At 36.5% G+C, this 21,186-nt stretch overlaps 1 protein-coding gene across 2 annotated transcripts in view; it reads right to left on the bottom strand.

Moving 5' to 3' along the window:
- The window catches only part of nrp2a (neuropilin 2a), an 87,550-nt gene that overhangs the window by 12,673 nt on the left and 53,691 nt on the right, over positions 1-21,186 (bottom strand). For both annotated transcript variants that reach the window (XM_039648322.2, XM_039648321.2), the window contains exons 9-15: positions 20,458-20,807; positions 18,765-18,909; positions 11,999-12,082; positions 11,485-11,646; positions 6,472-6,731; positions 4,240-4,333; positions 2,170-2,202 (exon numbers count right to left, since the gene is read on the bottom strand). In XM_039648322.2, coding sequence (XP_039504256.2) covers positions 2,170-2,202; positions 4,240-4,333; positions 6,472-6,731; positions 11,485-11,646; positions 11,999-12,082; positions 18,765-18,909; positions 20,458-20,807 — 1,128 coding nt within the window. The remainder of the gene's footprint in view (positions 1-2,169; positions 2,203-4,239; positions 4,334-6,471; positions 6,732-11,484; positions 11,647-11,998; positions 12,083-18,764; positions 18,910-20,457; positions 20,808-21,186) is intronic.

Below are 21,186 nucleotides of genomic sequence, written 5' to 3'. Positions count from 1 at the left end.
ATTAGGGAGAGTGACTTGGCTGCCTGTGCATTTTATTGACACCCATTTCACAAAAGGAAGTGGAAGTGCTAATATGCTGGTAGCTTCCTTAGGTATTCTTGCCAATGCAAGGATTTTTAAAACCAAAAATAAAAATGAAATAGAGCTCCAAATATAAAAAGCCATCAAACTGTCCACTGTTAGACTGCAGTCATTTGAAGAAGAAAAAAATCACGTCTATGTGTCCGTATACACTGACAAATACTGGGATCCCACACCTTTCCAACAATTCCCATGACTTTTCTAGTCGTTTGTGATTACGGATGAGGAAAAATCATTCGATTGATGATTTGATTTTCTATGTCAGGTACTAATTTAAGGGATAGTTCACCTAAAAATGAAAATGTTGTCATTATTTGGTTTTCACCAAACCCGTATGAGTTTTCTTGAGTTGAACACAAAAGATGATATTTTAAAGAATGATGATAACAAGACAGTTGACAGTAATAGTGTTTTTTTTCCTATACTATGGAAGTCAATGGCTACCGTCAAATGTTTGATTACCAAAATTCATTGTATCTTATTTTGTGTTCAACTGAAAAAAGAAACTGGAGGTTTGGAACAACCGGAGCGTGAGAGACAAAATGTTAATTTTTGGGTGAATTATCCCTTTAAAGGTGCAGTGTGTGATTTTTAGCGGCATTTTGCTGTTCGTGCACGCCTTTGAATCCCCTAGACACCATTTACTACACAAAATAGGCTTTTTCCCCCTGATTTTGAAAACTTTTAAAATGCTTCCAAGATCGACATGTCAACCGTGCTCGACGGGTTTGTGATTCCTGTAACATACTGTTTTACGGTCAATGATTAGAGTACTAATCAGCTGTCTCACGAACGTAACCAGCACATTTATCCCCACATAGCAAAGCCATTACACAGCGAGGGAGAAGAACTAAATTACATGAAACAAAAGTCACTACTCGCGGTGTTTATGGCTAGCTTAGCTTTCTGCGGCTTCTCTTTCAAGGGAGTGACAAAACGCGCTACGGTAGAAACATGACGTCACAATATGTCGACCTTCATATAGAAGGGGGTGACCACGGTTATGTAGATATAAATGTCTCATTCTAAGGTAATAAAAACATTACGGTTTATTAAGTATATACCACTGAAAACATGGTTATGGATGTCATATTGACATCAAAAATATTACATATTGCACCTTTAATAAACGCTCCAGATAAACGATTAAGCACGATAGCAAAAAAATACTACAGAATGCAGGTGATTGTGACTATGATATTGCTTGGATTCAACAGTTGTATAAAACGTTCTTTTTAACTGTCCATGTACAATTGTGTGCAGTTATTTTGCTCTGCTAATGAAAAAAGGTCTAAATGAAGTCAACAAATCTAGATAAATAAATATGCACTTTAGAGTTCAAATGTCTCCAAAAAAAAAAACACACAAATGCACATGCATTCACATCCGGAACTAAGAGCACCTCGCATCTTATAAGAAACGGTTTTCCTTAGTGACATTTGGCATCCAGTGAGTCACAAAGGAAGCTGCCCTTTCTTTATTTCCTATAGACTTTGAATATAGTATCAATTTCTTTAAAAATGTTTCAACCCTGAAATGTTTCCCAGGTTTTTTGTAACTGTAAAACTGCACAAGTGTTAGAAAGATGGCCCCAAAATAGGCTGACAGGATGCCCATCACGTTAGGACTGATACAAATAGGCCAAACTGAGTCAATGGCATCAAACGTTACAATTTTAACACAACCTGAGTGAGATTTGAGAGCTATGACAGAGGAGACAATGTTCGGCGAATAATGACTGAAATATTTCATGCACTTTTTGGTAATATTTCAAAGATTTCTGGGGAATTAATTCTTGAATGTCAAATCGTGTCGCACAAACGGGTCCTCAAGGGCTCATCAGCCTGACAGTCCACGTTTGGACAGCTTTCCCAATCGGGACCTCGACAGGTAATAAAAAATATATCTGAAACGGACCGGTCACCTCAAATAACCGACCCAACCCCTGGTTCCTCAACTCACTGCATAAATACCACATGCTAGGAAGTAAAACAAATCCTATATCTTTCCTGTTAACAATAACTGCTGAGCAGGGCAGAGAGCAGGAAGTGCAAACATTCACACCCGAGGCAGAGAGTTTAAACTCACCGGTCATGTCCGGAGGGAACGCGGGAAAGGGCTCTGGATGAGGGAGAGAAGGATCGGGAGAGACAGAGAAAGAGAGAAAGACAAACAGAGTAAAATGTTAATATGCAATGCAAGGTTAACGGCGGGGTACATCTCTGCCTTACTGTATCAGAGGCTGATGACTCTGAAAACATGCACTGAACTTCATAAATTGATGAATAACCCACATCAGAGACCATCAAAAGACGACATCAAAAGACTTTTCAGGAAATGTTTCATGCTCAAATCAAAAGAAATATACAATGCCATTACGATTTTGTGGATTGTGGCACTATTTTCATGATAATTCAGCGTATTAATTTACTACAAATACTGAAATGTGTCCAAATGTTTACTTTTGTGGTTAGTAAAATTCATATTATTATTATCATCAATATCTATTGTTTATTATTCCCAATTGCCATAATATTATCATGTATTGTTGTTATTATTGATTCTATTATTCTAAATTAATAATAATAATAACTAAGTAGAATAAAAAAATCTTGTACACTCTAAAAAATCCTGGGTTGTTTTAACCCAATTTTGGGTCAGATGTGGACAAACTCAAACATTGGGTTAAAAAATGTAATTTAAAAATGTAATCCAATGGCTGGGTTTGTCCATATTTGACCCAATTGCATTTTTTAGAGTGTCAGTGTTGTTATTTTTTAATTAAAACCTAAAGATTAATCAAAAACAAATCCTGTAAATTATTGACTTTCCCCCCCCCAAAAAATTAAATAAACCATTCTAGTAACTGGTCACCATTTCTAAGTTTTATACCGCTCTTAAATCACCCTTTTCCTTCACTAGATCATTTGATTATTCCTGCTGTGTTGCTAATATTTAAAAGCACAAATATTCCATGAGGTCATGCAAATAATGTAAACAATGCAAAGAAATCTTCACAGTCCTTAATTTTTGGGATGAAACATGACCTTAACATGTTTTTTGAGATTCACACAGGTGCTGATTCCAAATGCTTTTTCTTAAAAGCATTTTTTTTTCTTCAGATAAATCAGATAAAAATCTGTCCCATCCTCATACAGTGATCAGAAAAGGTATTTTGATTCTCAATTTGTTGGCAGAGGAGCGTGTTTTCAAGTTTTAAGTTGTTTTCATGTTGTGAAGGTTTTGTTTTGAAGAGCGAACAAGGAGAAACAGAGGAGATTGCTTGAATTCTTGAGATGCAAACAATTAGGAAAAGACGAGGGACAACTGTTGTGAGGGCCAGCGGCTCGGGGGTCTCTTTTTGGCGGGAACTGCAAGTCCAACTGGACGGGTCGATAAGAATTCTCCCAGCATGCCTTGGGAAGAATCACAGCAGGCGCATGGTGGAACATGAGCTCTGGAGGCTTCCAATTTTTGGATTCGAAATAAACCACCAAGTCCCGTAGCCTCAGAGCGAGCCAAGCGACAATGCTGCGAGCCAAAAATGACTAAATGAAGAGTTTCTAGTTATGGACCAGGAATCGGAGTAGCGACGAGCACATGGTCACATTCTGATATCCTTAAGACCATAAGCCACAAAGCTTCTGTGCAAGATCCGTCCTCAAAAAGCTCTGGCTATCAACTAATTCCGTTAAAAAGCTCTGTTTACAAACATGGAAGGAGAAGCACGAAGGAAATAATGAAACATAGATTAGCATCGGAGCCCAGGGGCATTTGTGGCCTAGATTTGATTCTACATTTTGCTTTTGATGGCAAACAATGAAGCGCAGAATTTTTTTGTGTGTGTCCTCTTTTCATGTTAATAAATTCTATTTTGAGAAGCTCTTTGAGATAGTGGCTGTGATGGCTAGGTTTGATCACATTAAAAGGAGAGGTTTATGGAGCGAGTGTCTTCAGAATCTAAACGAATTATGGTGAAAATAGTGGAACTGGAATATGTGCCATCTGTAATGAAGAGATAATGGTGACTTCACAGGAAACCAGAAAGAGCGTGGCAGGGAGAAACATCTGGTGGAGATAATGCAAGCCGTTGGCTTAAGTTGCCGCTATAAATGACAATAAAAGTATAAAGGATAAAGCTAATGATGGAAGACTTACGAGTACACTCCTCCAGCGGTGTGTTCACACTCATGTGGATATTATCAATCCAAATGTGGCCTTTGGGACCCTCAAAAAATCCTTCGATTACCACCTGTGTGATGAAATGTGAGCACATAGAAAACACGAAATGTCACCATGATATCTGTCAGGCTACCAAGACTAAACAAACAAATGTAAACGGCGTCCATTCTTCAAACGAGTAATCACTTGGGCAATAGATTTACTGTAAGCAATTAATCACGTTTTGGGGTGAATTTCACTAACATATAAAATTTTACCCCACAATCAAAATAAATAAAATAATAAATTATGTTTCGGGACCATGAATTTTAGCATTGTGACATTATTTCATTATCCTTTTTAATTGAATTTCCATTATAATCCCATGTGATTTGTATTATAGTACAAATGTAGAACAACAAATATTACTATGATGTATAAATATGATGTATAATGTAATTAATCTTTAAATAGGCTTAAAAACAAACAAAACACACCTTTGCTTTTAATTTTGGGGTGAAATGTGTGAGATTCATCAATTAATCTCAAATTTTGAACACCATAATATATAATAATTATTTTGTTTTCGCAAGACCAAAACCAGATTTTCTTTATATCAACATAAGTTATAAGCTAGTTTACAATAAAGAAAACAAGACTGTCTTGAGAAAACAAGACAACATTTATTAATAATGCTTTTAAACATGATGAATCATTTTTTTTTGCATGCTAATTTGACAGCCCTATATTTTACAGCCTAAGGGCCCTATTTTAAAAGGGATACTCCACTTTTTTTGGAAATAGGCTCATTTTACCACTCCCCCAGAGTTAAACAGTTGAGTTTTACCGTTTTCGAATCCATTATTTAGAAGAATATCAGTAAACCAGACAGTTTCTGGTCCCATTGACTTCCATAGTATATTTTTTTCCTACTATGGAAGTCAATGGGACCAGAAATACATTCGAAAACGGTAAAACTCAACTGTTTAACTTTGGGGGAGTAGTAAAATGAGCCTATTTCCAAAAAAAGTGGAGTGTCTCTTTAACGATCTGAAACGCAAGTATCAAGCGCGAAGCGCAAGTAACTTTGTGGGCGGATCTCGGCACTGTTGCTATTTAACCGGCAGGATAAATGACTTGTGTGCCTGACGCAAGTTTAAAAAAAAGTTGGTCTGAAATAGCTTGATTATTCATAGGTGTGGTTTGGGCGTAACGTGAAATAAACCAATCAGAGCGTCATCCAACATACCCTTTAAGAACAGTTACGCATGTTGCATGACAGATTGTTATTATTATGGTGAATTTACCAGGTGATTTCGAAATCTTCAGATTTTTTTTTCCTGGTTCTTGACGGACAAACTAATTTGTCAGATGTCCTTATATACAAACGTGTTTTGCCACAATTGGGCGAACAGGTCTGATCCATCATTACTACAATTAGCCTGAAAAATTTGGTTAAATGTGTAAGCTAGATTGCTAAACCACAATGATTTCCCTCATGTGTTAATATGTATCCAGTTATAATGTATGATTTGCAAAAATAACAATATGTGTTGATGAGAGTAACAAAATGTATGCGCATTGTGCACATTATGCCCAAGCATGCGCACTTAAAATAGCATTATGAACAATATGCAACGCGCGACTGACTTTAGACTAGGTTTTTCCTGGTCAGTGGCGGAATTGTTTTCTGGAACTGCAAAATAGCACAAGGGAACGCTTGCGCCGAAACACGCCTCCTTTTTGCGCCGACCCACCCAGGGGGCGCAAGTTCATTTCCTAGTTTACCGACGTGCGTCTGTGGAGGGAAAAGTAGGAATGATACATGCGTCGGTGTACAAAGTCATTTGCGCCGGGTACAAGATAGGACCCTAAATGTCCTTTTTGAAAAGATTTATAGGTCCTGATAGGTCCTTAAATCAATTTGTTAGCGATCACATCGTTATCTACATGGTACTGTGGCATCAACAGCCAATGAGCTTTCTGCTCAATATTCAAATATTGGCAATGTTTGCTGTCAGCCGCCTGCCCTTCCTCAACGTATACATCTGCCACAGAGGTTATTTCCAGTATGATATATGTGCAGCAGCAGCATGTCTTCCACCAAGACCAAGTTCATTAACATTGCCATATCCATTACCATGCCAATCTCTCCGAGAGTTGTAATGACAGAACTCTAAATCACAGTTTAAAAGAGATTCAACTTTTTATCAAGTCTAATCTGCTTACCTGAAATTCATTTGGAGATCGAGGTATGATGGTCCGTCCTTCTTTCCAGATGGGCTCCTGGTCTCCACGCAGGGACCAGAGGAGGGTTTCCTCTTGGTGTTTGTTCTGCAGCAGGACCCTGAGTGTTGCCTGATCCTCCAGCTGATAGGAGAAGATCAGGCAGAGAGGTCCGGTGTCAGGATCCACACTGGGACTGAACAGTCTGGCTTTCTGGCCCTGGGTCTCAGGACTGGCCTCAATGTAAAGGTAGTTTCCCAAACCTATGAAAGAACGAACATAATAAAGTGTGTCAAACAGTCTGTCCATGTCAGCATCAAAAACTCTCTATATATGAAGACTCGAATTACTCTGAAAAGTGCAATACGTAATATGGCGGAATTAGTCCCACCTCCTAAGTAAAAGAGCCAATCAGCGATTAGTAAAGTCATCACGTCACTGCAACTGCCGTTAGATGCTCCGTTTGATATAGACCAGGGTCCTGGAGGGCCACTGTCCTGCAGAGTTTAGCTCCAACCCTGATCAAACACACCTGAGCAAGCTCATAAAGGTCTTCAGGATCACTATGGTAGGTGTGTTTGATCAGGGTTGGAGCTACTGTAAACTCTGCAGGACAGTGGCCCTCCAGGACCAAGTTTGAGAAAGCCTAGGCCTTCTTCAGAGTTTTTTGTCCACTGAAATTTATTGGAAAAATAGTCTACTTTTGCAGTGATTCTTCAGCAGAACAATTCATAAACAAATTAAATAACCCATTGAAGAAATGTATATCAATCCTTCACAGCCTCGCTTTCATTCCCATTAAAAATCAAGGATGGCGCTGCTGTGAAAAAGAGCTATAGAAACAGTCTGAGACGACTATTTAGTAGACGCTATTGGAGCATAAGAATTGCATTTCTGAATTTCATTGGTGATTCCAAATATTAATATTAATCATAAGCTTGGTGAACAGCTTTGGAGAATTTGATGTTTCCCCATCCAAAGAGGACGCATGACTGAAATAGCTGCCTGAGAGGCGTTTCAAAGATGGCCGCCGAGTGAAATCACATGTTTATATCCACATCCTAGTTTTTACCAAGTGATAGAATCTTGAAGCCTTTTGGTTAGTGGCATGCAATCTTATATATTCCCAACTGGGCAAGATATCCTTTTAACATATGACATTTTTACAGTCTGGATTATGTCACTTTGGGTCTAACCTATCAAACAGCCGGTGAGCACTTCCTGAACCCAAACTATGTTTTTCAGCAACATGATTCGCCTAAACATCACACTGTGTGATTTTACTGAAAAGTCAAGTGTGTCACTGTGGGAAAAGTCAAGTGCCTCGTCATTAGTATTAGTGTCTTTCGTGAGCGACGGGAGCCCACTGGGTTTAGTGTAGGCTTTTTAGGTGACGGGAGGTGTCTGTTTGCTAAGCCGAGAGTGAAAGAGCGTTAAGTGGGAGCAAGGCGTGACCCCTACGGTGAAGAAAGAGCGGCGAGACAGGTGCACACTCTTTTATCTCTCGATATATTCGTGAATAATCTTTCCAGACGTTTCAAGGTCAAAAGACAGCTCACGTGGTGGCGGCCGCCATCTCTCCGAGTGATCCGATTGAACGAGGAGGAGACATGTGACCTATGGAGTCTTAAACATTTCGAGAACTGTCAAAAACCGCCTATAACACCTTGCAGCTGTCGGCACGGCTTGTTAAGTCTTTCAGAGAGAGCATTTAAAATTTTCCAAGGCAATGAATTTAAAATAGGTTTGGGATAACAATCCCCTTAACGTCAATGGGAATGCATATATGAGGAGATGTGAAGGGTGGAATGGGGAATATCTTTTATTGATGTGAAAAAAAAATACCCTTTTTGATCATAAGTACTATGTATATGGGGAAATGAATAATGATCTCTTGAAAGAGGCTCTAAGTGCATGGAAGTCTATGCAAAAATCCGCCTGGAAGGCAGGTGAAGGACTGGAATACATTGGAAATGCAGTTTTTCCACAAGAATCTGCGCCTCTGAAGTCAAATAAAGATATTCGGGATTAACCCTTTGCCACACAACAGCTGAAAGAGACTGATTTAAGGGGTTGTTGAACTTCCAGAAAGGAGTTCTGGGTAATTGCAATGCTTCTACTTCTTTAATGTTTTGGAAATTAAATTAATGATTAAAAGAGTATTGCTTAGCAATGTCTACATCACATATATTATATTGTATTATTTTATATTTTAGGTCTGGGCAACGATTAATCGCGATTAATCGCATCCAAAATAAAACTTTTTGTTTACGTAATATATGTGTGTGTAATATGTATAATTGTTTTGTATATATAATTACACACACATGCTTGTATATATTTAAGAAAAATGTTCATGTATATAATTTATATATATTTATACATAATTAATATTATGTATAAATATAAATATTTGATATATTAAGAACACATTTTTTCTTAAATATATACATGCATGTGTGTGTGTTTATATTTGCAAAACAGTTATACACACTACGCACTCATATATTATGTAAACACAAACTTTTATTTTGGATGTGATTATCGTTGCCCAGCCCTAATTATATTATATTATATTATATTATATTATATTATATTATATTATATTATATTATATTATATTATATTATATTATATTATATCTTTTTTTAAAGAAATTAATACTTTTATTCAGCAAGGATGCATTACATTAATCAAAATTGATCAAAAGTACAGTCATTTATGTTCTTTTGTCCACAAAAATATAAAGCAGCACAACTGTTCTTAATATTGATAATAATGAAAAAAAAAGTTTCTTGAGCAGCAAATCAACATATTAGAATGATTTATGAAGGATAGTGTGACACTGAAGACTAAAAAAAATTCAACATTGCTATCAAAGGAATGAATTGAATTAATATATATATATATATATATTAATATACTGTATTAAAATAGAAAAAATTTGAACGACGGTATATAATTGAAAATATACAAAAATGTCAAATCAATGACATGAATGCAAACGTATTAAACTAATTGTTAAAATCTGACAGAATGAGCCACATTTGAAGCTGTTGTAAAACAGCCAACATATGCACAGCAGTGACCTCACATCAATTGAATTCTATATGAATGTTTGGCAACCTTAGACAGCCTATAGTTAGGCGGAAGAATTATTTATAGTTTACTGTTAATAATGAATGCAATTGTTTAGTGAACATGTGTGTCCCCTTCATATTGCTGTTGCTGCCTTTTTATAAAAGCAATGTCACTCGAGAGAGATCCAGCATTAGTGATTTTACCATGTCAACACCTGACTTAAACATGGTGAAATCACTGTAACACATGCTCGAGTGCCATATTGCTTTACTGAAGAGACAACATGAAACCAAATACTGATGAAGAAAAGAAATAGAAAATGTGGAATGAAGCTAGATTTGAAAAAAAGGGAGGCTGAGACAACGTCAAAAGCTAAGTTTTGCATTTCATCATCTCTTTCTTTCACGATCATTCACAACAAGACCATAAAGGTGTATTGCATTAAATATGGTAATTTTTGCTTTCTTATTGACAAACATGTAGTATCTGCTCTCAATCAAAAAGTGATTGTTTCAGCATTCCAAGATCATTTCTGCCTTCACTGTCATGCTTTGTTCCTGGTGTACGCTTCTAATTGCGATGTGTCATGGGATAGAAATAAAGGGAGTGTGACAGTGTTCGGGAGGGAGAAAGGAAGAGAGAAAGCATGCCGAGCATTTATCCTGTTTTCCTCTTCTAGATCCCATGCCAGTGTCTGACATGTGGAAAGCAGACCGCCGTGTAGAAAGGGAATGAGGTCACAGGAGTTTACCAGAGCACATACTGGGGATAGAAAGGGAAAAGGCTGTTCTGGGAACAGTCCAAGCACTTGTCTTTGGGGTGAGGCATAAAAAAACGTTAATAGGAAACTGATTTGGAGTCATATTACACAAAAAATAGTCTGCCGAGTGAGTTTACACTGGCATCAATTTCTATGAGGATCAAGGATCAAGACCAGGTTTATGCTGGTTAGTGCAAGCCAAGATGTTCACAGTAAAGCTTGTAAAATTAGATAAGAATTGAGAGGAAAATTTCAAAAAGTAAAATAAAGTTAAAAAAATATATAAATATTTGTATAAAATATTAGATTAGAGAATATTATACAATTGAAATTTATAAATGTATGTATAAAATATTTACATGCATTTAATTACTCATATATAATATTTTTAATTATGAAGAACTATAATTAACTAAGTTTTTGTAAATGTAAATTAATATTATTTAATATTTTATTATTTACTTTAATATTATTATTTAGGGCTGTCAAACGATTAATCGCGATTAATCGCATCCAAAATAAAAGTTTGGATTTACATAAAATATGTGGGTGCACTGTGTATAATTATTTTATATATATAAATACACACACATATGTATGTATATTTAAGAAAAAAATATTATTTATATATAAAATATTGATATTAATATATAATATAAATTATATATAAATATATACAGTATGAAAATATTTATTAAATATATACAAGCATTTGTGTGTATTTATATACTGTAAATAAAATAATTATACACAGTGCATCCACATATATTATATAAACACAAATATTTATTTTGGATGCGATTAATCGCGATTAATCGTTTGACGGCCCTAATTATTTTATATTATATATCAGTATAAATATTATATATTATAAAAACAATATCTTAAAATATAATAAAAAAAAAAAAATTATCAATTATAATTTATTTAAATATATTAATTTTTTTGTATAATGAAGCTAAACTGTTAACTGTTGCCCCATATTATAATATGATATAACTTAATGTAATGTAAAATAATATAATGTAAAAAAAAAAAAAAATATTTGTTGTGTAAATGCAATGCGTTTCCATGCATAAAAACAGACAAAAGCCTACAGGCATGACAACCTCTCTATGCATGCAAATGTGTGTGTATTTGTGCACACAGTGTGTGAATGTGTGTGTAATACTCACTGTTTGAGCCCATGGAGAGATCTTGACTTTGACCCAAGGCGGTGCTTTTGCTGGAGCTGTGTAGCGCCCAACTGAGGTCAGAATCCGGGTCAAGGGTCCAACCACACAATCCTTGCTCAAAATCACACAGTCCTTTGTGAGACGGCAGGGCAGCACTGGTAACTGAAAAGAATACATCAATACATTCGCATTAATATTCATCAACCCCGGCAAAACATTGGACGGCTTAAGGCACTTTAAGCTAAACTGAGCTCTGACCTTTGACTTCAGCTGTTAAAAAATAAAAAAAATGACAACAATTCTGCCAAACAATCCACTGAAAATCATGATTGTTTTACTTAAGTTAAAGGGAAAGGGATATTAATTGAATAAAAAAGTGGTGTGAGTGTGCTTATGTTGTTGTGATATAATCTATATTGTAACATTTACACAGCGATCACACTTTACTACAACGTTTTTGATTTCTAGAGGTTTATGGTATTTATGATGCGTATTGAAAGTAAAAACGACTAACCTGGACTGGGTTTCTGTGTTGTGGTGGTTTCTACAGAGGAAGGCTGAGATGGTTTGGATGTCTCTACAGCTGGTGTGGAGGTTTCTGTGGATGGAAACACATAATTAACAATCATATCAGAACCCAGAATGCATTTCCATTCAAACAAATCTCTTTTTCTTTCCATTTCAAATGAGATTCCCTTTCATTTTAATCATGCAGCCAGCCATGAGTCAGATATTCATAAATTAAATCATAAAGCTCCAAACTCGGGAATTTATGTCAGCGCAGAGGGGAACATAAACTATGTGCACAGTATGCAATCCTGTGCAAAAACTATAATGTGGCCCCTGTATCGCCAGGAGGTCTTTACATCTGTCTGAAATGATGACATCAGACTGATGGATAGCGTTGCTGTAGGGAGAAAAACCAGACAAACCATGGGGTGTTGAATGAATACATACTAATATATAGGACCTTCAATCTATGGTAAAAAAAAAAAAAAGTATCAGCAGTTTTTAGCTGTTCAAAACAATCAACACTCAATCACTCTGGTGTGCGAGACACTTTGATAGCACTTAAATGGATAGTTCAATTTGAAATTATTGATTAATTTTTGGTATGTTTTATCTTACCTCAAGGGCATCCAAGATGTAGATGTCTTTGTTTCTGCAGTAGTTTCAATTTTGATATTTTTAGGTCAAACCGTTCTTGTCTGTCAGTCATATAATGGAGGTCTATGGTCACCACCTCAAAGAGCATGCACAGAGAAGTCCAAATTAAACATGATTTAATGACTCGTAAATTTAAGTACACATCGATGGTCTAAGACACGAAACGAGCTGTTTGTGTGAGAAAACGAACAGTATCTAGGGCTCGGGCGCTTCAGTCTGTGCAAGCGCCGGAAGTGGTCTCTCGCGCGGTTGCGAAAAAAAAATATCGAAATCGTCTTCCATTGCAATTTCCGGTATATCTAAACGTCTTTAGATTTTCACAGTGAAAGGTAACGCTTCCGAAATCTCTGTGTAAACAATGAGTGACGTACACGCGTGAGAGATCCCTTCCGCTTGCGCAGACCGAAGCGCCCGCGCCCTCAAATCACTTGGACGTGGCTGTGGTTACAAGAGGTAAAAACGATATAAATACTGTTCGTTTACTCACACAAACCGCTCGTTTCGTGTCTTAGGCCATCGATGTGTACTTACATTTACGAGTCATTAAATCATGTTTAATTTGGACTTCTCTGAGCATGCTCTTTGAGGTGGTGACCATAGACCTCCATTATATGACTGACAGACAAGAACGGTTTGACCTAAAAATATCAAAATTGAAACTACTGCGGAAACAAACACACCTACATCTTGGATGCCCTTGAGGTAAACTAAAACATATCAAAATAAATTTAAAAGTGAACTATCCCTTTAAATTAGCCTTCTTTCATTAATTAGGATCCAAACAGAGAAGCGACCAATGATAATATATTGTGTGGCGAAATACCACAAGTGCAAGTGATTGGGAGCACTTCGACTCGGCGCAGTAATATCATCACTCCAGAGAGGGAGAGGACTTTATACCAGTGTGATGATATTACTACGCCGAGTCGAAGTGCTCCCAATCACTTGCTGTGGTATTCCGCCATACATTATAGTTATCCATTTTACACACTTAGAAAAGCGCAAAGTTTTATTTTGTTTCACCATTCTTGGTCGAGTTACTCTACTTGTGTAACTGTGTTTAAATAGGGAAACCATGGATGTGTATGGTCGCTTCTCTGCTTGGCCCATATTGAATGAACTGGGCTAGTTAAGTGCGATCAAAGTGTCTCGCGCGCCAGAGCGATTGAGGCGAGTGAGGTATGCATCAACTCGTCTTAGTTAAGGGAATAACATAGTTTAATATGAAAAAAAAATGGAGTATCCCTTTAAAGGTGCGTTTATAACACACGCACACACACACGCACATTCATTGTGTTCATGTCAGTTGTGATTATTCTTTCTCACAGTAAAATAATCTTTTTAGCAGGTAGAAATGATTTATCAGTCTTGAAACCTGCCTTGGAAACAAGTAAACTGCAGGTTTTAGACTTAAATAATAATCTAATAGATGAACTGAGCGGTCACTCACACAGTAATATCTGCAAAGGGAGCGAATCGGTGCATACATTAATATTTTGAATTCATAAAAGGTGAGCCACAGCTGGTGATATTTGTCACTGTAATGCCATGGCCTTTTCTGAAGCAATTAGCCAGCTAATACCACTTCCTCTGCCCTATCGCTAACTGCCTCCCTCTCGATGCCATCCTCTTTCCCTCCATCATTCTTTCATATGCCTCCACACCTGCAGTCTGCATCCATTTGTTGTTCTTTGTCTTCTGATTCAATTAGTACAGGGGTGATGGATAAATACCATCACCTGCGCGGGACTGTGCTCTCTCTCGCACGCGTACACACGACGTGCAAACACTCTCCGCGCCGCAAAGATGTTCTGTCAGGGTTTAAAGGTTGCTGTGTGTCACGGTGTAATGATCTTGACCTTTCAGAGATGTGACAGTTGTGTCAGCACAACATACAAGACAAATACATGGATCGTCGTCACACAAAGAGCTGTACTCTACGACACACTACAAGGCTGTTCTGAAAGCTAGGACGCGTAATTATGCATCCTTCTAAAATCTTCAACAGCTTTGTATGCAGCTTTCAGAGCAATTGAAGAATGCCCTGAGACGGGCTCACTAAAAAGTTTGAACCAAGTCACTGAAAAAATAATACAGAAGCACGTCAATACAAATATTTTATGAATTTGCATACAGAGTAGGATGTTTATGGCAGCGTTTTAGTATTTGTTATATAATATTATAGTATTTATAAAAAATAAAAAAATTCTAGATTGTCATTTTAATGTAAGTTTATGTTTATGTTTATTTTTTGTAAATTTCTATTTAGCTTAAATATTTTTTTTTATAATTTTACAAGTTTTTACAAGTTTTTTTCAGTTTAAGATTTTTATCAAATAAATAATAAAACAATATAACAAAAGATAAATATTAGGTGAAAAACTTTTACATTTTAGTTAACAATAACAACAATGGTGTATAAACTATTTTCATGTAGTAGAATTATTTTTTTCCCTATAATGCCACATTAGTTAAATGTGCTAAAAAAATCCCAAAATTAAAATAAAAAATTAAAATTTAATTTCAAATTACCCCTTGAATTCATTGATTGATTCATCCATTCATTTTCTCTCTGCTTACTAAAACACTAAGGTTACAGAAATTCCCTTTAACCCTATAACACAACACAAAGCAATGTGCAAATCAAAATATGGTTAAAGGAGTAGTTCACTTTAAAAAAAAAAAACTTTTGCTGATAATTTACTCACCTCCATGTGATCCAAGATGTCCATGTCTTTCTTTCTTCAGTCGAAAAGAAATTAAAGTTTTTGATGAAAACATTCCATGATTTTTCTCCATATAATGGACTTCAATGGGAACCAAACGGTTCAAGGTCCAAAAGACAGTTTCAGAGCAGCTTCAAAAGGCTTTAAACGATTCCAGACGATGAATAAGGGTCTTATCAAGCGAATCGCTCATTTAAAAAAATAACAAAGTTTAATTTATATAAGCTCAAATGGTCACCTTGCTCTGTTCTGTGATGCGCGTTCGTGAATCTCCTGTTCGAACTCGTTTATCAAAATGAACGAATCTTTATTCGTATTATTTGGTTCATTCAACGAACGAGTTGAGCTTTTGAGCTTTTATTTTAAATAAGCGATCGTTTCGCTTGATAAGACCCTTTTTCATCGTCTGGAATCATTTAAAGCCCGTTGAACAGTTAGCAGTTTGCACTGAAACTGTCTTTTGGACCTTGAACCATTTGGTTCCCATTGAAGTCCATTATATGAAGAAAAATGCTGGAATGTTTTCATCAAAAACCTTAATTTCTTTTCGACTGAAGAAAGAATGACATGGACATCTTGGATGACATGGGGGTGAGTAAATCATCAGCAAAAGTGTTTTTAAAAGTGAACTATTCCTTCAAAACACTTGTGAAAATCAATCAATATAGAAAATGTCTTCGTGCTAACACCGTACGTCGGGCCATATTTTCATGGACTTTTCTTAGGGTGAAGAATATTGTTGTTTTAAAAATGGCTTTACATGTTATCTATCTCTTTAAACCGTACGTGTAACTGTACACCTCACCGCAGGCTGCAGTTGCCTTAATGTGATTAAGACTAGCGGGAAGATCATTGCCTTCAGTGTGTGTGTGTGTGTGTGTGTCTGAGTGTGTTGGAAGTAATGGCAAGTAAGGCAAAGAAATGAAAGCATATTATTGATAGCTGTAATCTGTCTTCCATCCATTCCTTTCTCAGCTCATATCCCATCATTCTCTTCTCTCTCCCTCTACTCTTGCCCTGTCATTTCTGCTTTCATCAGATTCTCACCCATCCTTAAGGAAAGCTGTCAAATAGTTATCCATAGAACCTGATTCAGCAAAAAATGAGCATTCAATAATGAAAAATAGATATATAAATAAATAAATAAAACACCCTCAATTATGCATAAAGCTTGTCTGCATATTTCAGCATGCTAACCAGAGTTTGGCAGGGCTGCAAAGAGCAGTAGTGCATGCTGGGAAAATAAAACAGCCCAATAATTCACTTGAGAGAGACATGCAGTGTACTGTATTACAGCATATGCATTTGATTGTTTTTTAGTATGCTCAGATACGTATGATGACACACATCATACGTAACCCAAGAAATTCTTGGGTTTAATTATTTAAACCCAAGTGATCACTGATAAGTTCAAATTCTATTTTATAAAGAACAAAGCAAACACTGAGAACAATGGAGGAATTACTTCTGGGAGATGTTGTGTATTCTCAAGTACATACTAAGTAACAGTGTGGGCAGGTAAAGCCTATATGTGTGTATAGACTACAGCTGTTCTGTGGGATAAACATGCATAACATATGAGTGTATGTGTGGGAGAGAGTACATGGGAAAGAGAGTAACATGGTCTCTGATGAGAAACAGAAAGAGGAGGAGAAGTGAGGAGAGCAGGACCAGAAGAAAAACATTTACACAGGCCAGATCAAATGGTGGGAACAGAGAGAGAAACTGATTCGAAAACAAAGTTATACAATAAAAGAGTGGAAACTAGAGAGAAAGGTTGTGATTCTTAAAGGGACAGTTCACCCAGGAACTCATTTTTTCACCTTCATACACTCTAAAAATACTGGGTTGTTTTAACCCAACTTTGGGTCAAAAATGGACAACCCCAAACGTTGGGTTAAAAATGTAATTTAAAAAATGGCTGGGTTTGTCCATATTTGACCCAAAGTTGGGTTAAAACAACCCAGCACTTTTTAGAGTGTAACCTTCACTGATCATCAGTACCGCCACAGTACATTTATGTAATTGTGAGAGTTTCTATATTTGCAATTCAGATCAATCAATCTAGAATTTTGAGAATTTGGTTTTCACATAAAAGTAGAGCATACTGTACATTTGCATACACACATGTCTCACACAAACACACACACACACACACTCTCTCAATCAGATGTCTCTCCAGCAGCTCTATGATAAATTATACAACATAGAGGATAATTGGCACGGAGGGTTGTCTGATTATGGCAGAGCTGCGTGAGTGCGTTTGTCTGTCTTTCATGCTTATAATATTGTAGACATGGAAACCGTGTATCCGTGCAGGTTGATGCTCTAGCAAGTCTGGTCAGATAAACACATACAATCCCTAATAAATGATGATAATTACAATACATAAATACGCAGTTGAGGTTAAACCTCATGGATTACTTTTATGATGTCTTTACTACATTTCTGTGGCTTGAAAGTGATAGTTGCGTAAGCTGTCGATGGAGTGACAGAAAGCTCTCAGATTTAATGGGAAAGATCTTCATTTGTGTTCAGAAGATGAACAAAAGTCTAAAGTAATTATAGACAGAATTTCAATTTTTGGGTGAACTAAATCTTTAAATGAGTCAGAATATCCCACACAAAAACTACCATTCAAAAGTTTGAGGTCAGAAAGGTTTTATTCTACAAGGACGCATTCAATTGATCAAAAGTAAAAACATTTATATTGTTACGAAAAGATTTCAAGATTTCAAATAAATGCTGTTCTTTTTAAATATCTATTCATAAAAAGCAGCACATCGGTTTTCAACATTGATCATAATAATCAGAAATGTTTCTTGAGCAGCAAATCATCATATTAGAGTGATTTCTGAAGGTCATGCGACACTGAAGAGTAATGATGCTGAAAATTCACAGGAATAAATTACATTTTAAAATATATTAAAATAGAAAACAATTATTTTAAATTGTAATAATATACAGTTTTTACTGTATTAAAGAAATGTACCGATCCCTGACTTTTGAACGGTAGTGTATGCAAAACACAAACAACAGAAACGTCACACACCGTACAAAATTCATCCCGCCACCAATTTTTAATGGTTGTTTTCTCCCATCCTCTTCTCTTAGAGAAAATCATTGTTCCTATGTTTCTATTTTCTCTTCACGTCAACCTGTCCTATCCTTTTTTATTATTATTTTCTACTTCTCCCCACCATAAATGAAAAGAAAAAAAATGTTCAAGCTGCAATAACTTTGAGCTGACGGTGCGTTTCTGGGAAACAGCTCAGAGTCGTAGAGACTGAGAATACATTTCACCCTACAACTGGCACTGCCCAATCAACAGCAAGCAATTTAGCTTATGATTGCACAACAGTGGTGTATCTGAGGCCCGTGACCTACCTGGCAGACTGCAGCCCAGGACTTCCATTCTCATTCCGATCCCGGCCGGAGACCAGCGCTCTGGATAGATGCGGATGAACTGTGCAGGCAGCTCCTCAAAACGTCTCAGCTCTGGGGTGTCATAGTGTGTGTTTCCCTCAAAAATCTATGGGGAGGAAAGAAGAGATTACACACACACACACACACACACTTACTGAGTTTAGACATCTAAACAGGAATCACAGAAGACTGTTAGTTAAAGTAATTTGGATAGTACGTTTCAAAAATGCTGGGTTGTTTCAACCCAAATTTGGGTCAAATATGGACAAACCCAAATGTTGTGTTAAAAATGTAATTAAAAAAATAACAGTTTAAAGTTGAGGTAAAATTTGAAATTTTTAACCCAACATTTGGGTTTGTCCATATTTGACCCAATTTTGGGTTTTAAACAACCCAGCATTGTTTAGAGTGAAATTTTTTGGTTGATTCCCTACTGGAAGATCCCAGAAAATGGTTGCAAGGTTTTAAAGTTAATCTAGATGACTGACAGACTGGACTACCAGCTAGTGGACTTGGTTTTTAGCCTTGTAGACCATCTTAATCAAGATTGTAAGGACTGGATTTAAATTGCATTATTGCACTCTAAAAAATGCTGGGTTATTTCAACTCAAATTTGGGTCAAATATGGACAAACCCAAATGTTGGTTTAAAAATGTAATTAAAAAAATAACAGTTGAAAGTTGGGGTAAAATTTGAAATTAGATTTTAACCCAACATTTGGGTTTGTCCATATTTGACCCAAATTTGGGTTAAAACAACCCAGTATTGTTTATAGTGAAACATTTTGGTTGATTCCCTACTGGAAGATCCCAGAAAATGGTTGCAAGGTTTTAAAGTTAGTCTAGATGACTGATAGACTGGACTACCAGCTAGTGGACTTGGTTTTTAGCCTTGTAGACCATCTTTATCAAGACTGTAAGGATTGGATTTAAATAGCATAAAAAGTGCTGGGTTGTTTCAACCCAAATTTGGGTCAAATATGGACAAACCCAAATGTTGTGTTAAATATGCAAGTAAAACAATAACAGTTGAAAGTTGGGGTAAAATTTGAAATTAGATTTTTAACCCAACATTTGGGATTGTCCATATTTGACCCAAATTTGGGTTGAAACAACCCAGCATTGTTTAGAGTGAAACATTTTGTTTGATTCCCTACTGGAAGATTCCAGAAAATGGTTGCAAGGTTTTAAAGTTAGTCTAGATGACTGATAGACTGGACTACCAGCTAGTGGACTTGGTTTTTAGCCTTGTAGACCATCTTAATCAAGACTGTAAGGACTGGATTTAAATTGCATTATTGCACTCTAAAAAAATGCTGGGTTATTTCAACCCAAATTTGGGTCAAATATTGACAAACCCAAATGTTGGGTTAAAAATGTAATTAAAAAATGTACAGTTGAAAGTGAATGTTGAAGTTGGGTTAAAATTTGAAATGACACTTTACCACAACATTTGGCTTTGTCCATATTTTACCCAATTTTGGGTTAAAACAACCCAGCGTTGCTTAGAGTGTGCAATTTAAAAATAATTGTTTTTAATACATTTTCAAATTTAATTTATTCCTTTGATGCAATGCTGAATTTTCAACTCAACTCTCAACTCCAGTAATGATATTTTGCATATGTTTATATTATGCTATAGACAAATGAAATACCTTTGACATGCTAGTCTTGCTATCCATTACAAAGTTCCAGTCTTTCCCATTCAGGCTGTGTGCAAGGCGATACTTCCGTACGAAAGCCCGGTTCTCAGAGCTGGTTCCTCCCTCACCGCTACGCGCTCCTTGGGTTATCACTCCTCGCACCATCTTGGGTGTCCCGAGGTCCACCTGGAGCCATTCTTCTCCAGCTATAGGCTGGGCAGGGGCAGGGAACCATCCGGATCTACTGGCCACCAGACGTGCCGCTCCAGGGACCCAGTGAAGGTCCCTCACTGTGGACGCTGCGATCTGGGAGTCAGGGAGGAGCCCGGACAGCATTCCCTGGAGCTCTGAACATGGAGCATCTGAGACAACAGAGATCGAGATGTACACACGACTTCAGCCTTTAAATGTTGAAATGGGCATGTACCAGACACTTATATCCAAAGTTTCTTACAATGCACTTATTACAGTTTTACCAGGGTTAAATTTGAGGTTAAAGAATAGTTATCCTTATTAACCCTATGGGGTCCAAGGTTTATTTGGGGTCCTTGAGATGTTCTGACATGCCCTGACATTTGTGCTTTTTTCAGTTGCTCATAAACTTTAATGGCACAGGTGAAATTGCACTATATTTAGCAGAAACAGGGCTACCATAATATGTGAGCAACATGTATGTACATGTTTGTATTTTTGAGAGAATATTGTTTATGCGTGGTTATTGAAAAAGCTAAAAATGAAAGT

The sequence above is a fragment of the Pimephales promelas genome, chromosome 6 (genome assembly GCF_988280905.1).
Source record: "Pimephales promelas chromosome 6, fPimPro1.hap1.1, whole genome shotgun sequence".
Lineage (NCBI taxonomy): Eukaryota > Metazoa > Chordata > Actinopteri > Cypriniformes > Leuciscidae > Pimephales > Pimephales promelas.
This window is presented reverse-complemented; position numbering and strand designations above follow the sequence as displayed.